Consider the following 14,492-nt stretch of genomic DNA (forward strand, 5'->3'; position numbering starts at 1 on the left):
GAAGTACCCTTGGCAGTTAGCAGCTTTTAAAGTTAGGTGTTCCTACAAGGAAATAGATGCGTTCATGTACATGTGTGATTTGTATGGCCTAATTATTTAAATCATTAGGGAACACATTTAGAATTCTCTTTAGTGCTTTCCCTCATGAAGCAAAATGGTCCATAAGTTTCCACTTAGTCACAGTCCCTTACTAGGTTCCAATTTGCAAAGTTCATTGTCAAATTTACAGTCAGCCATAGGATTACCCTGGAAATATCATTTTAGATGTGTCATTACCATTTTAGGAGCTTCATAGCACAGCGCAAATTCTAGGGGAGAAAAAAGGATTCATTTACATTGCTCATAGCATGTGTCTAATCTCCATTTGTCCCTTTCTACCCTTTCTACCTCTTCCCCTGGCTAATGAAATAAGAATAAAGAATTAGTCTTTCTCAAGTGCACACCACTAAAGGTATGAAATGAAGCTTCTCCGTTTCTTTTTAGATGTTTGCTGCTTCATCCTGGCAAACAAAAAAGCAGAAAAAATGTCTAGAGGAGAAGGGTGTGTTTTCCGATGAGAATTTTTCCTCCCTGGTAGACTGAGGAAGATGTATAGCAGACACAAGGACCATTTTATATACTTATATAGCAATTGCACCACTAACAATTTATTATGATCTGTGTTTTGTTAAGCTGATTGTAAAACTTTTTTACAGTAGCTATGTAAATGAAATTCAATATTCTGAATGTTTGTATAAAACATTCAGATAATGAGATACTAAAAGTACTAAAAAAAAAAAAAGGCAGCTGAATGAGCTGGAAATGTCAAACAGAATGAGAAAGGTATATTACTACTTTATCACAACATATGTGGTCTGTTTTTTTCCTTTGCAAAAAGTTCAATATTTTTATCTGACAGAATATGCAAACTTGAATGTGAATGATCTCAAATCTTTCATTTAAGCTACCCTAAATGTTTGTGATATTTTTTCACTAGAGACAAAGTGATTTTTTTAGATGGTGTAAGAGATCCTTTTTATAATAATAATAATGAATGTGTCAGTTGCATCTTTGGAACTGGATACTAGACTGATTAGCTTCTACGTGGTTGTCAGTTAGAATCTTATAAAACTGCTTCTGGGCCTGTCTCTTGGTAACTCACGCTGCTTACCAAGCTAGCTGTTGTCCCCATAATTTAGAAAACCTTAGGGTAGGTATAAACCGTACCATTATGCTGTTCTTTGTTCTGCTGCTGACCTGGATTGGATGCAGTTGAAGGGGGGGGACTGCTTAATTACTGCCTTCCTCCTGAGCTGAGACTTTATTATGAGCAGTATCAACAGTTCAGTTTTAATCTAAAACACAGTGTCCTTTTCTTTTCTGAATCCACTCATACAACTTCCCAATGTGTTTCTTGACACAACCTGTAGACGTTTAAAAAGATACTTCATTGGTTTACAAGGCTATTTCCTCCTCGTCTGTGAAAATGAGGCCTAATATCTCATTTGTATTGTCATTGAACTTTAATCCAGGTTTGATTTTTTTTTCAAATCACAATAAACATAGGCCCTTTATTTTTCCCTCATATGTGTTTTACATTATAAAAACAGTATTATTTAATGATTATATACTTAATAAACATTGCAGTGAGTCTCTGGTAGGAAGAAACTTTGTCCCATTTCAAGGGAAAAAGGAGAAGGGGGGGGAAAGAGAAGGTACTAGTTTCACTGAAAGCTGCAGGTACCAGTCATGCTATTTTGAAAGATCTTCTGTATTCTGTAGTATTGCTGTCCTCAGAAAAAGAAAACTTATAGTTAAATTTCTTGTATTCACTGCAGAAAGAAGTAAAATAACATTCCTAATTTATTCCATAAATTAAATATACCTTTTCCAAGTAAAGGAAACATTGATACCTCTGTGTTTTGTAGCTAGCTATCAAGAACCATATTTTGGGTCTTCAACCACTGTCCTCAAGTTTCTTCCAGAAATGTCACAGATTGTTGGAAATAGAAGTAACTCGAAGTGGCTATTCTGTATGCTTCTCATATCAATCTGCAAGCCTGGGGGCTTGTAACTAGTGAACAGTTAATGAATACTATGTTTGCAGTAAGCTTTACGTCTTGGTTAATGTAAACCCCCACCACCCAAGTAGATTGACCATAATTAGCCCTTGCAGCAGATGAAGAGGCTGTGCCTTTGTAGGGTCAAACACCTTTCTCCCTTCCCTCATCCCCAGTTAAAATTACAAAATTATAAAATTTCTCTGGCAATTAGGGATTCTTCATGAAGCTTGAAAGGAGCAAATACAGCTACTGTGTAGCTGATAGCAACCTGTACTGTTAATTAAAATAGTGTATGCTTACAGAGCATAGCTTGCTCCTCCACAGTGCAAAGTGTTCTTGGTTGAATTCCCCAGGTTCCTGTTGAAATAAATGTGAGGACAGCTGTTTCCTTTCTCACAGTGGAAAATACCAAGCTAATGGGGATTTTCCTAGATAAGTGTTTTCTACAAAGTATGAGGCAAAAGAGCTTTAATGGGAGGTGTACTTTGTTGGAATCTTTAACTCAAATGAAGAAATCCCTTATCTCTGAGGCCTTATTCTGCAGGCTGCTAAATAGCTCATGCTTGTTTTCTCAGAGGTCTGCAGGCTGTTTGCTTTCTTCTTTGAATGAGGTAGTGAATCTGTTTGTAAGGGAGAAAGTATCTTTCAAAATCTAAACGAGTTATAAGAAACCAGTCTGAAGGAAAATTGAGTCAGTTTTCATCCCTGAGAATGCTGGAGTTCTAGGTTTCTTCATGCAAAATTCAGTTCAATTCCTAGTATTTGACTGTAGCCAGGCAAAAAGAAATAATCCTGTGAAATCAAAATGGTCCTGAGCTGAATCATAATCTTATCAAAGCAAATAGAAAAGACAGGTTTTGTATGCTTAATATTCTAACTTTGTACCTGTTTTTTTCCAATCTATTGCTCTGTAGTCTGTTTTATATTTATAACTTTGTATGTCTGAAAATGAATTTATCAAATAGAACTAATGTAAAAGTAGCTGTATTTTTATCCAGTCTTTCAGTTTTGATCATATTGTAAATATGAAAATGGAATGAAAGAATATTAAAAGAGTTGACTAAACAGTTTTAAGTAACACATTTAGAATATAAAGGATGAAACTACCATGAACACACTTAGTGTTCAGTATCATTAAACATATATGAAACCTGTTTGCTTCTGTATAATAGGCACCAGCTGCATCTTTTGGGGAAAACTAAGTCTGAAATTCCAAAATGGGGCTAATATAATGCTTCAGCCAAGAGCAGTGAACCAGGAAAGCTGATGTTTACCATCACCAGTTAGACTGCTTCTTTGCTGCTTATAGATGGAAACTTTGCAGTCTTTCAGAGAAGAACATTTCTTCACTTGCAATGTGCCTTAACCCTTTTGTAATTCACAGAGAAGGAGTTCAGGCACTGATAGTCAAGCCCAGAATAGCAGGGAAATCAGCAGAAACTTCAGCAATCACAGCTGCTTTCTGTTTAACTGGAAGTTGGTGGCAACTACTTTCCCAGTGAGTCTGGGAGATTGTGGTTCTGTGCTTTTCTTATGCTACAGGCACTCTTTCTCAAGACAGAAATAAGTGTCTAAAAGTAGTGTCTTTTTGGGTATATGGGGTATCCAGCTTGGCCTTTAGCTGCAGAAAGGAAGGTCCTCTTTTTTTTTTTTTTTTTTTTTTAAGTCCCTGACAGTATCTGACAGCCCTTTTCAGTTGTCTTAAATAACGTGGTATTTCGAGTGACAAGAGATGCCTGTGTTTAAGCAGAGATGAATCGTGTCCCCACCTTTCTAGTTAAGAAAATTGGCTGCTGTGGGTGGAAACAGTGGAAGTTGAAAGAAATATTCATAAAGCTGAAGAAAGAAGACAACAGGGGAGCGTACTGGCTTTACACGCTGCTCTTTGCTCAAGAGTTTGCAGTGTATGTTTTTCATGCAACTCATGATGGGAGAAAATGTGCAAATGTGTTAGGAAGATAAACCACTAATATGACTGCCTGCTCATTTCTGGAGTTCTATGCAATTATTTGCAATTACTTTTAATTTTAGTTTTCAACAACAGCATGCAACACTTAATTCTATTTTTTTTAAAGTCAATGTTACTTGCATCTTTTGGTGACTTTAGGTCATTTATGTAATCAAAATAAAAATCGAATTAGCTGCTTAATAGCATGCTCAGCTAAGCAGTAAGTAATGAAATCACTGCTCACTAACTGTGCTTTACAGTTATTGAGCAAATTTCCTGTTTAATTCCTTTAGCTAAGTCACTTTCCTGTTCTTTTCCAGTGTTATCCAAGATAAATTTTGTTCTTTTTCAGTGTTTTGAAAGATAAATTTTGTTCTTTTCCAGTGTTATCCAAGATAAATTTTGTGGTATCATCCACGTTACATTGGAAGGGCTGTATGACGTTATGACTGAAGATCCTGAAACAGGAACATACAAAGAGTAAGTGGAAAATCTAATTTTTGTGTTGTGTTTTTTCACAGAAAAGCATGAATGTAATGAGAAATGTCTGCTGATTTTGTTAATGCTACAGTTTTTTGTATGTGCCACTTTTATTTTCATACTGGCAGAACGCAGAGTGTTTGTATAGCACTCAACTGGAAAAATTGGGAAATTCTAGATAGGGACAGTAGATTTGATACGTTACATGTTTTAAACCCACTTGATCTGTTTTCTGTATGCAGAAACACATTTTTAAGCAAGAACTCGAGGCAAAATAGACTTTCTTTTCCTGAGGCTTGTTCTTTTTGAATATAATTTCTGAATTGATCTGCCAAGACAAAAATGGCTAGTCTTGATGAAATTCACTGCAAAATGAAAGTACCTGTTCACTTAGATTAAGACCAAGTTTACTATCTATAAATCAATTTTGAAGCATATGTATTAAATGTTAGCATAGAAGACATAGAAGACTAGTTACCTAACACTACTGGAAATTATAAAACAAAAAAACAACAAAAAAGAAAAACAGTCTAACAGAAGAGATGTCCATCAGCAGTAAATTTGATGCCATGGAAACTTCTAAATGGAAACTTATAAATGCAAGCTTTTTTGTTTTTTAAGAGAAATAGTCATAATAATAACCTACTGTTAGATGCATACTGATATAAAAATAAGTACATACATGGTGCCATCTATACACTAGAAAGTGGCCAAGTTTGGTTGTCTCTCCCAAACTTGAATAGGTTTTAAATTGGTGGCTAACTTTCCAGCTGTTTCAACAAACATCAGTTACAACTTGAGACAAATTCTTCAGAAGTTACCATCTTGGCAGAGGAGAGAAGCGTGTTTCCACTGAAGGAAAGTCAAGTGAAATTTGGCAGCAGCCATCTGACTAAGCATTAATACTTGTTACCTCCACAAGCATGTATTGCCTTGTTAATAGGTATTGACTTTCAAACTTCCTCCTGCCTGTCCTGTGTTTTTAAAACTGCTTTAAAATAAATTTTAGTTGCAATGTGTACTCAAACTATTTTTATTCCCATTCTTAGCTGCATGTTGATGTCTCATTTTGAGGAGCCCAAAGTTACAGAAGATGAGGAACCTCCAACAGAACAAGACAAAAGGAAAAAAATGGTAAGTTTTAGATCTGTTAATCAATTATAGAACTGATTATGTAATTCACTTGTATTAGACTAAATTACTTGGATTTGGTTCAGCTGTTTTTCTTAGAGAATTCATTTCTTGAATCAAAAAAAAGAAAAAGCTCTGATGATGAGCTTTGCAGGCACAACATTTATGCTTCTACATTCCTTTTGAGAATTAGAAAATGTTGCCAAAGTAAACATCATCTGCTCACAAAATCTGGACATCATAAAATTGAGATGCTTTAAAAATGGTTTATTGAAAAATGCAAGAAGATGAACCTTACTGATATGTCATAGCAGGCCAAGTTCATTGCAGAATTATAGTATTCACTCCTAGGAATTGTGATGTTTCTTTAGGTACGTATCTAATCTAGATAGATAATATGTATATATATGCAGGTATCTATATAGATAAATCTGATAAGGATTTCATACGTTGAAATAAAATATATACAGATATCTTGAGATATATACATAGGTATTTCTATTGAAATAGCTCAAGATACAAGGCTCCATATATTCATATCTGTATGTATAGACTTATACAAATACATATACGCTGGATTTAGTAATCAGATTTTAAAAACATCAAGTGAATTTTTAAATACAGTCATTCCATTTTATTAGCATTCTTCAAATATACCCACATTTTATTTCTCTCAAGCTAAAGTTTTAATAAATTTCTAGTCAAAATTCTCCTAAGTTTCTAGTTACAGATTGACATTAATAGTATTGTATGCATTTAGAAATTTTAACTTTGTAGATTTAATATGGATTACCATTGTTGGGGATGTACAAGAGAAGTAAAAAGGGCAAAGGGCTCATTATTTTATGACCAGTATCATTCTAACCTCCTAAATGATTCAGTGCAGCAGTACAGTGTTGATGAACGTAATCAAAACTATACTATAATCATACAAAGTTCATTGGACATTTGGATAATAGTTTTTGTTTGTGTTTAAAGAGAAGTGTTTGTGCTTGGGTAGTGAAGAGCCAGAACTTGTAAGGACATGACAAGTCAGGTGTTAATATACATGAGAAATATTTTTTTAAAGGAAGTGCTTGTGATCTTTCCTCTACTGTTCTTTAACGTTCAACCTGAACACAGTCAGCCTTCGTATCTTTGGAAGTTTTACATTGAAGACATTATACACAGACATTGCAGCTTCCTCTGTTTATTTCATAATCTAGATATATCTATTTCTACTGTTACCATGTTTTGTAGGTTCCTAAGTATTATGAAAATCCTTTTTCTCATTTCAAGCCTCTGTTGTAAGAATATCTTTGTTTCACTCTTCATTCTTGTACTTAAATGATTATTCCTGATACACTTCAGACTTGAGCCTTCTCTACTGTCATTTTTTTCAGCTAATGTGTTTACTATATTCTTACTCTGTTCTCTGCAATTTCTCACAGCTGTTAAAGCAAGCAAACTCTAGCTGTTAGGATTGTCTGCTAGAAATTCATTCTGAATTGCAGCTGAAATTACTCTCTGTAAATTTTTCTGGATGGTGCACAAGTTGAGACTTCTCACAAATGTTTATTTCAAATTGTCCTGCTTTCAATAGCACAAATAATGCAGATGATTTGGTTGGTTTACTAGTAGTAGGAGTGTGCCAATCCTAGTTATTATGTGATACTGAGCTTTTAAAGTGCAACTAGCATTTGATTTGCAAAACTGGATTAAAAACAAAATATCACCAGGGACCATACCAATCCACCTGCACTGGAAGCTTTTTCCTTTATGTAATAGAATCAGCACACACATTTGTTGTGATGCGGTAACAAATATCTCTGGTGAAACAAAGATGTGAACAAACATTAGTAGAAGTCTGTGAAAACCTTTCATATTGTCCATCTCCATTTTATAATCTGAGATCCTTGTTAAATGTAAAGGACATAACACAACTTAAATAATTTTTCGAGTCTTTCACAGTCTGAAGATACTAATCATCTTGGTAAATACTTCATGTCCACCACTCTTGCTTTTTTCAGTATTAGCGTTTATCTTTAAACTGAAGAGATTCTTTCAAACTCTGGAAACCTTGTCAAGAAAAATTTAACTCAGGACCAAAAAACTTTTAGAGTTTTATTAGATTTTTATCACCCATTCTTGCATTCTAAATACCATTCCATTGACTTGCTTGTAGTGATTAGATCACTGATTAAACACTGGATGATGTATAATAATGTATTAGAAATTGTATGATTTTTGATGGTGTTGTCTAAAGTTGTTGAGGAGAGAGATCCACCTGACAAAATACTGGTTTCAAAAAAACTGATAATTCTGCAGAAAGTCTGATCGTGGCAAGTGGATTTTGGAGGTATGGGGTATGTTTTGTCTCCAGACCTGTGTACTGCTTTTCCCATTCAAACTGCTTTTTTCAATCAGTGAAGTGGAAAACTTATTTCTTGAGTCCAGCCTTAAAGTAGGCACCTGTGTCCAGATTCAAGATCAATTTGTAAAGTAGCTATATTAAAAAGCTAGCCAAACTGGGTTTTCACTCAGCATCTTAATGCAGATTTCAGTAACATATGTTTCCTTGCCAGAATTCTGCTGCTTGTGTTTAGCTTGCTGTTCAGGTGAAGAAACCATTGGAATTTTCTAGATTTTTTTATTATTATTATTTGCAAGCAGGTACTCCTTGGTCTTCTCTGCATCACAAGTGTTTCAATCAAAAAAAAGTCTAGCCACACAGCTAGGAGCACAACATACATATATGAATTCAAAGATTGACCTCGTGTTTAGAGAAAATAGCCAGTGTTAATATTAATACAGCTGTTTGAGCCGGACTCATGTTAGATGTTCAGTGCTTATCAAGCCAGAGACTTAGTTTTCAAGAGGACAATTGTTCCTTAAAAAAATCAGGTAGAATTGGCTGAAAACATCTGAAAGGTTATCTTTTAAACCAGGTACTATTATAATTTTGTTATAACAAAAGTAATTTATAGACTTGATTATTGACTTCCACTGTTAATGTTGAAGGACCTTTGTTTTAAAATACATATGCATAGGGGTGTACCCGAATACCTTGGTGAAATTCTGTTATGCTCAGGGGAGACTTCTACCTGAGGCAGCATTTTCTGTGGTGTCACAAAACGAAATATCAGAGCTCGAGTGTTTAGTGTTCTGCCAAACTGATTATTTTGCTTTATTATTCAGCTGAGATTGCAGCCGATTTTATATTATTATTATCTTATCTATTATATTATCTATAAACTAGTTATACTAAGGGGTTTCATTTTTGTTAGTTCTGAGTACAAGTTCCAAAAGTGTAAAGTAGTAGGAAAGCAAATTTAATTTACTCAAAATATTTTTTGATGTGATGATCTGAATGAAATCAAATTAGTGTATTTAACTCCTTGAATTTAAGTCAAAAGACTAAGTCCCATATGGCTTAGAAACATTAGCTGGTAGTTATGACAGCAAGCATTAATCATACTACAAAAGTCCCTACTGGCTTACAGTGTTGCTGCATTGAACAGATGGTGGGAGATATTTACGCCTGTTGCAATAACCTAAACAAATTTTGATACAATTACTTCTCAGTAATATTGCAGAGATTATTCAAAAGATTTTTGGAATTGCTGTCTGCCACCTGACAAGTGCTAGTGTGTTAGCACCTCAAAGAGATACTAGAGAGGACCAGTATAATTAAGAGATGATAGCAAGAGTTCAGATTTGAAGTTCCAATGAGCTTTCCAAAATTATGCAAGGATTCAAACCTTGTATTTCAAAAGAAACAGCACTTCTGTCTGGAAATTGAAAATCACCATTTGTGTTCTAGAATAGCATTATATGCATAATTGTATTCCAAAGCTTGTGAGAATTAGGAAAAAAATGGTCTTAAACTGGGGCTTATTAGTGAACATTGGTTATAAATATTAGAAGCTTTTTTTTTTCAAATTGACTTGAAGTCTGCTTCTTCTTTGTTTTCACCTTCTTTCTTTAGACATCAGGAAATATACTCTGTAAATATGAAATTGTTATGTGGAAGAATTTTTTTTAGAAGAATAGAACAATTAAAGCTGAAATTTTCAGGAAATTGTTCTGTCTTCACACATAATAATGAGTACTTCAGCAGAGATTTTTGGTAGGGTCACGTAAGTTACTTAGTTAACTACATCTGTGGATTATTAATTGGTTTGTGAGTAAAATGGTCGTTAACAAACAACTTTTTAGAGTTGTTTCCCAAGGCAACTGTGTAGTACATGCCATTAATGTAGTTGCTGCTCTGAGGGTCACAACTATGAGAAGACTTGTCTATTGCAGTTTCAATGCCTGTTTTTTTCTGTGTAATATTTCCTACAGCAATTTTATGCTTGATTGTTTTGAGCTATGAAACTAACTAGAAATGTGTTATGTGCTCCAAATTACAATCATTCATTAACAAAAGCAAATAGTTAGGAAACTGCTTTCTTTGCTTGGCAAGATGGTCATTTTTTTTTAAAAAAAAAAAAAAAAAAAAACTATAGATTTTGCTAATACTGCTACTGAAGAATATAACCTCTTGTGGCAGTTCAACACCAATGAGCTCCACCATGCTGCTCTCTCATTATCCCTTCTCAAAAGAGCAAGGGAAGAAAATATGAAACAAAGGTCACATGTTGAGATAAGGACGACCCATCACTCACCAATGCTGAGCATCACAGACAAAACAGACTCAGTTTAGGGAAGATAAATGTGAATGTATTGCCTGTTACTAAGAGATTAGAGCAGCAAGAACTAAAAGCAAATCTAAGACAACTTACCCCAACTACCCTCTCCTAAATCCTATCTCCAAGCAGTACAGGGGAACAGGGAATGGGGGCTGTGGTCAGTCCCTGATGCTTCATCTCTACTGCTCCTTCACGGTCCCTCTCTGCCCCTGCTCCATGTGGGGTCCCTCCCATGGATGCCGTCCTTCCCCAACTGAGCCTGCGGGGGCTGCCCACAGGCAGCAGCTCTTCAAGCACTGCTCCCACACGGCTCTGTCCCACAGGGTCCATCCATCCCCCAGGAGCAAACTGCTCCAGCACGGGTCCCCCACGGGTGGGCGGCAGCTCCCCCCAGACCCCCTGCTCCTGCGTGGGCTCCTCTCCACGGGCTGCAGCTCCGGCCCGGGGCCTGCTCCTGCGGGGGCTCTCCATGGGCCGCAGCCTCCTCCAGGCCACATCCACCTGCTCCACCGGGGGCTCCTCCACCCATGGGGGGGCTGCAGCGTGGAGATCTGCTCCATGTGGGACCCATGGGCTGCAGGGGGACAGCCTGCTCCACCAGGGGCCTCTCCCTGCACAGCCCGCAGGGGAACTGCTGCTGCCTGCCTGCAGCACCTCCTGCCCTCCTGCTGCACTCACCTGCAGCAGGCTGGCTTTCACTCATTTTCACTGACTTTAGCTCAGGCTAGCTTTTCACTCACCCAGCTGCTGTTATGCAGCATTTTTTTTTCCCTTTCTTAAATCTGCTCTCCAGAGGCACAAACAACATCACTTGGTGGCTCGCTCTGGCCAGCAGCAGGTCCCTTCTGGATCCAGCTGAAACTGGCCCTTATCTAACATGGGGTAGCTGCTGGGCTCTGCTCAGAGGCCACGTCTACAGCCACCATGCTACCAAATCCTTGTGATGTGAACTCAATACACCATGGTAAATCTGGACTATAGTAACTGTAGTTTAGAATTTATGTTACAGTATTTCAATTTGAGAAGCTTGTGTATATTCTAGCAACCAGACTACATTTAGTGAGAATTAGTACTATACAAAAAAGATTAAAATCTTACTGCAATTAGTCCTTTTCAAAAGGGGAAAGAATATGTTAAAACAAAATTGTTATACAATGTTAGGATTATAATAATGTTATTAAGTGCTATTGTTATAAAATGCTAGGAATAAGTAGTAAAAAGATTGTATTTCACCTTTGAAATATAAAATAGATGAATGGTATAAAATGGTGGAGGATCGAAGGCTGTGAAGACAGAGGTAGGAATATATAGGGAATGATAAGATTTATAACTTGGAAGTTGATGTGACCATAATTAAAAAGAAGGGCTAGCACTTTATCATGATAATTAATATGTTTTGGGGTGTTCTACTCTTTCTTTGCTTTTATTTTTTTAAACAAACCACTAATAGGCAAACATAAGTATTTACATTGTGATAAATCCCATGTTTATATGGCTGTTTCTCTCAGTATGTCCCTATGTTTTGTCTGTAGTATTGTTTAATAGATAAGTAAACCCTAATGTATTCCACCCCCTTTTAAAATTCAAATATTCCTTTCTTTCTATCATACCAAAACAGAAAAGATTCTTATTTTATTCTATTTATCTCAAAGCATACATTATGGTATGCAAGAATTATTTCTGAATTTGCGATAAGATTTTCTCTTTAAATAAGGTTTTTTAGATGCATCCATTAATGTTACAAGAAAGACACAGCTCACAGGTTGAGAGTGACCTATGATTGCTACTGCTCTGGAAAAAGAAAAACTCTGTATTAGGCAGTAGATATCTGTACTCTTACTGGTGAAATGATGCATCTGTGTTCAACCTCATTTGTTAGTCCAGGTAGCATATTTAATAAGGCATATTTTTGATACTGCATTCCCATTGATACAAATCCCCATGTGATGCTAATTGTATCCCATAGCTTGTAGTCAGTGAAGAATTAAATGCCATAATTCCTTGTTCTGATTTAACCCAACCAAGGAATTTGATCAATAAATGTACATGACTGGAAATACCCTTTTGCCTGTAGCAAAAATCCTGTGTAATTTTCACTTTAGATTTTTACATAGTGGCTGCTAAGATAATGCGTTAATAATGCAACAGACTAGGGCAATAAAGTGTGAAATAAGAATAAAAAGGAATAAAAAAAAGTACAGTTATGTGCATTTAGTATGCCCTGTTTCTTTGGAAATAGCATAACAGGGTATACAGACTTAGAAGGTTCTTTTTCAGTGGACTTTGAAACCTAGCATTATATGTTGTTTCCTGACCTTCCAGCGTAAATAGTAGTGCTGTTTGGTTTTGATTCTAAGATAGCAGAAGAATCTGCAGTGGTTTTGTTATTATATCAATATCCTAATACTTTTTGATGCTGCAAGCTCTAGGTGTCCTCACCTCCCCATCAACCACCCTATCTGTATCCCTAGTCAGCCAACCCCTCTCTTCTGATTTCAAAATCGGTCTTCTATCAATGTAGCCCTTATATTTACTTCTTCTGCAGTTATTGTTTAAAATAGACAAATATTCTGTTGCTCCCTGCCTAAAAGAAACTTGCATAATTCAGATGGACAGATTGTTACATAAGTACTGCTACTGAAGAAGTGTCTACTCTTTATGCATATGAACAATTTATTTTAGCTATTGACCTAATTGTAATTATGATTTTTATTGCCAGATCTTGTCATATAAATCTAGTGCTGCACTAGTTGAACTAGTTTGTTTCCTTACTAATAAAATATAACTGATCATAGTTGATACGCTATCTAAAGTGCTTATCATAATAACTCATCTGATGTGTTTCTTAGAAGTTATGGAGAATTCATTCAGCAGAATGAATTTCAGCAGAATTTATTCAGCAGAATTCATTTCAACAAAGCAGCTTTGAAATTGTTGTATCTTATAGAGGGGTGAAACTTTACAACAGGCTGTGTTCATGGTTTGAGACTATTGTTTCAAATGGTGTTAGGCTAACGTTTGCTTTTGATAGTAATTAACTTGATCTGTGTTTTATGGTTTTTCCTTTTGTTTCTCAATTAATTACAAAGAATTCTAGATTTCTTTCCTGGGCTCAGATTATTATAGAGATGAGTACTTGCAGTATTTTAAGTGCGTTCTTATATTTTTCCTCTTGTTTTCCACAGCTTGCACTGAAGGACCCTGTACACACTGTGTCATTGCAGCAATTCGTCTATGAGAAGCTAAAGGCACAGCAGGAATTGCTGGGAGAACAAGGTTTCCATGCACTTATGGAAACCGTGGATACAGAAGTAGTTGCACAGCTGCAAGAATTTTTACAAGGCTTCTAAATAAGCGAAAACAAGATTTTGTATGTCCAATTTTCCTTTCAAAAGATAAAGAAAAAAAACTCTAACCTCCTCTTGTATGGAAGAGCCTCCTGAAAACTGAAAATAATGTGTTCACAAAGAAAAAGCAGATTTTTTTTTTTTCTCACAGTATGGCTGAAAGAATAAATGTAAATTGGGTCCTGGCTAGAGTTTAAAAGTGTTTCATGACTGTGAGTGATTTTTCTATGCATGACGAATGATGGATTGTGTAAGGAAGTATGTTTAATTTTTTCTTTTTCCTCTGCTGTTAATAGTAACAGGAAGTGTTTTTGATTTCATTCTGAGGAGCAGAATCTGATTTTGGAGCTGCTTTTATGCAGTGGTAATACCTTGATTTTTCAGCCTTATACTTCTTAATTGCCTGTGACAGCGTTTTTCTGCAGCTGTAGGGAACTGTTTCAACAGGAAACAGTTTTTGAATGAAGTTTGTTAAACATTGTATGCGCACATAAACCTATATATGCCTAAGATTCCAGGCTGAAGAAGTTGAATACTTCTTTTCCTTACAAAAAAAAAAAAACAAATCCTGCCATATGTGAGTTCTCTCACAAGCTGATAGGGTTCACGTGTACTGTTGCTATTTAAGTTACCAGTCTTAGTAGAAGTGGGTCCTATGATATATTCAGGATTGAGTAGCGTCCTCTTTGTAAGATTAAGGACATTCAAAATTTATCGAGGACATTTGATTTTTAGAGAAGATCCCTTAGGACGTAGCGAGGATATTAAACTTAGAAAAATTGTAGAGAAATCTTGAAGGGAGTTGGTGATTCAAAGGCAGCGTTTTTCCCCTTTGTCATTACTGCTTATTTATTCCTCAGCAGAATAAAGT

At 35.8% G+C, this 14,492-nt stretch overlaps 1 protein-coding gene across 4 annotated transcripts in view; it reads left to right on the top strand.

Annotated features, from left to right (window-relative positions):
- Nucleotides 1-13,823, top strand: part of IPO11 (importin 11) — a 93,554-nt gene extending 79,731 nt beyond the window's left edge. For all 4 annotated transcript variants that reach the window (XM_038170402.2, XM_038170404.2, XM_027446244.3 and 1 more), the window contains exons 30-32: nt 4,375-4,470; nt 5,520-5,604; nt 13,460-13,823. In XM_038170402.2, the coding sequence (XP_038026330.1) occupies nt 4,375-4,470; nt 5,520-5,604; nt 13,460-13,624 (346 nt within the window). In that variant the 3' untranslated portion in view covers nt 13,625-13,823. The remainder of the gene's footprint in view (nt 1-4,374; nt 4,471-5,519; nt 5,605-13,459) is intronic.
- Nucleotides 13,824-14,492: the final 669 nt, after the last annotated feature.

Source organism: Anas platyrhynchos, chromosome Z (assembly GCF_047663525.1).
Source record: "Anas platyrhynchos isolate ZD024472 breed Pekin duck chromosome Z, IASCAAS_PekinDuck_T2T, whole genome shotgun sequence".
Classification (NCBI taxonomy): domain Eukaryota; kingdom Metazoa; phylum Chordata; class Aves; order Anseriformes; family Anatidae; genus Anas; species Anas platyrhynchos.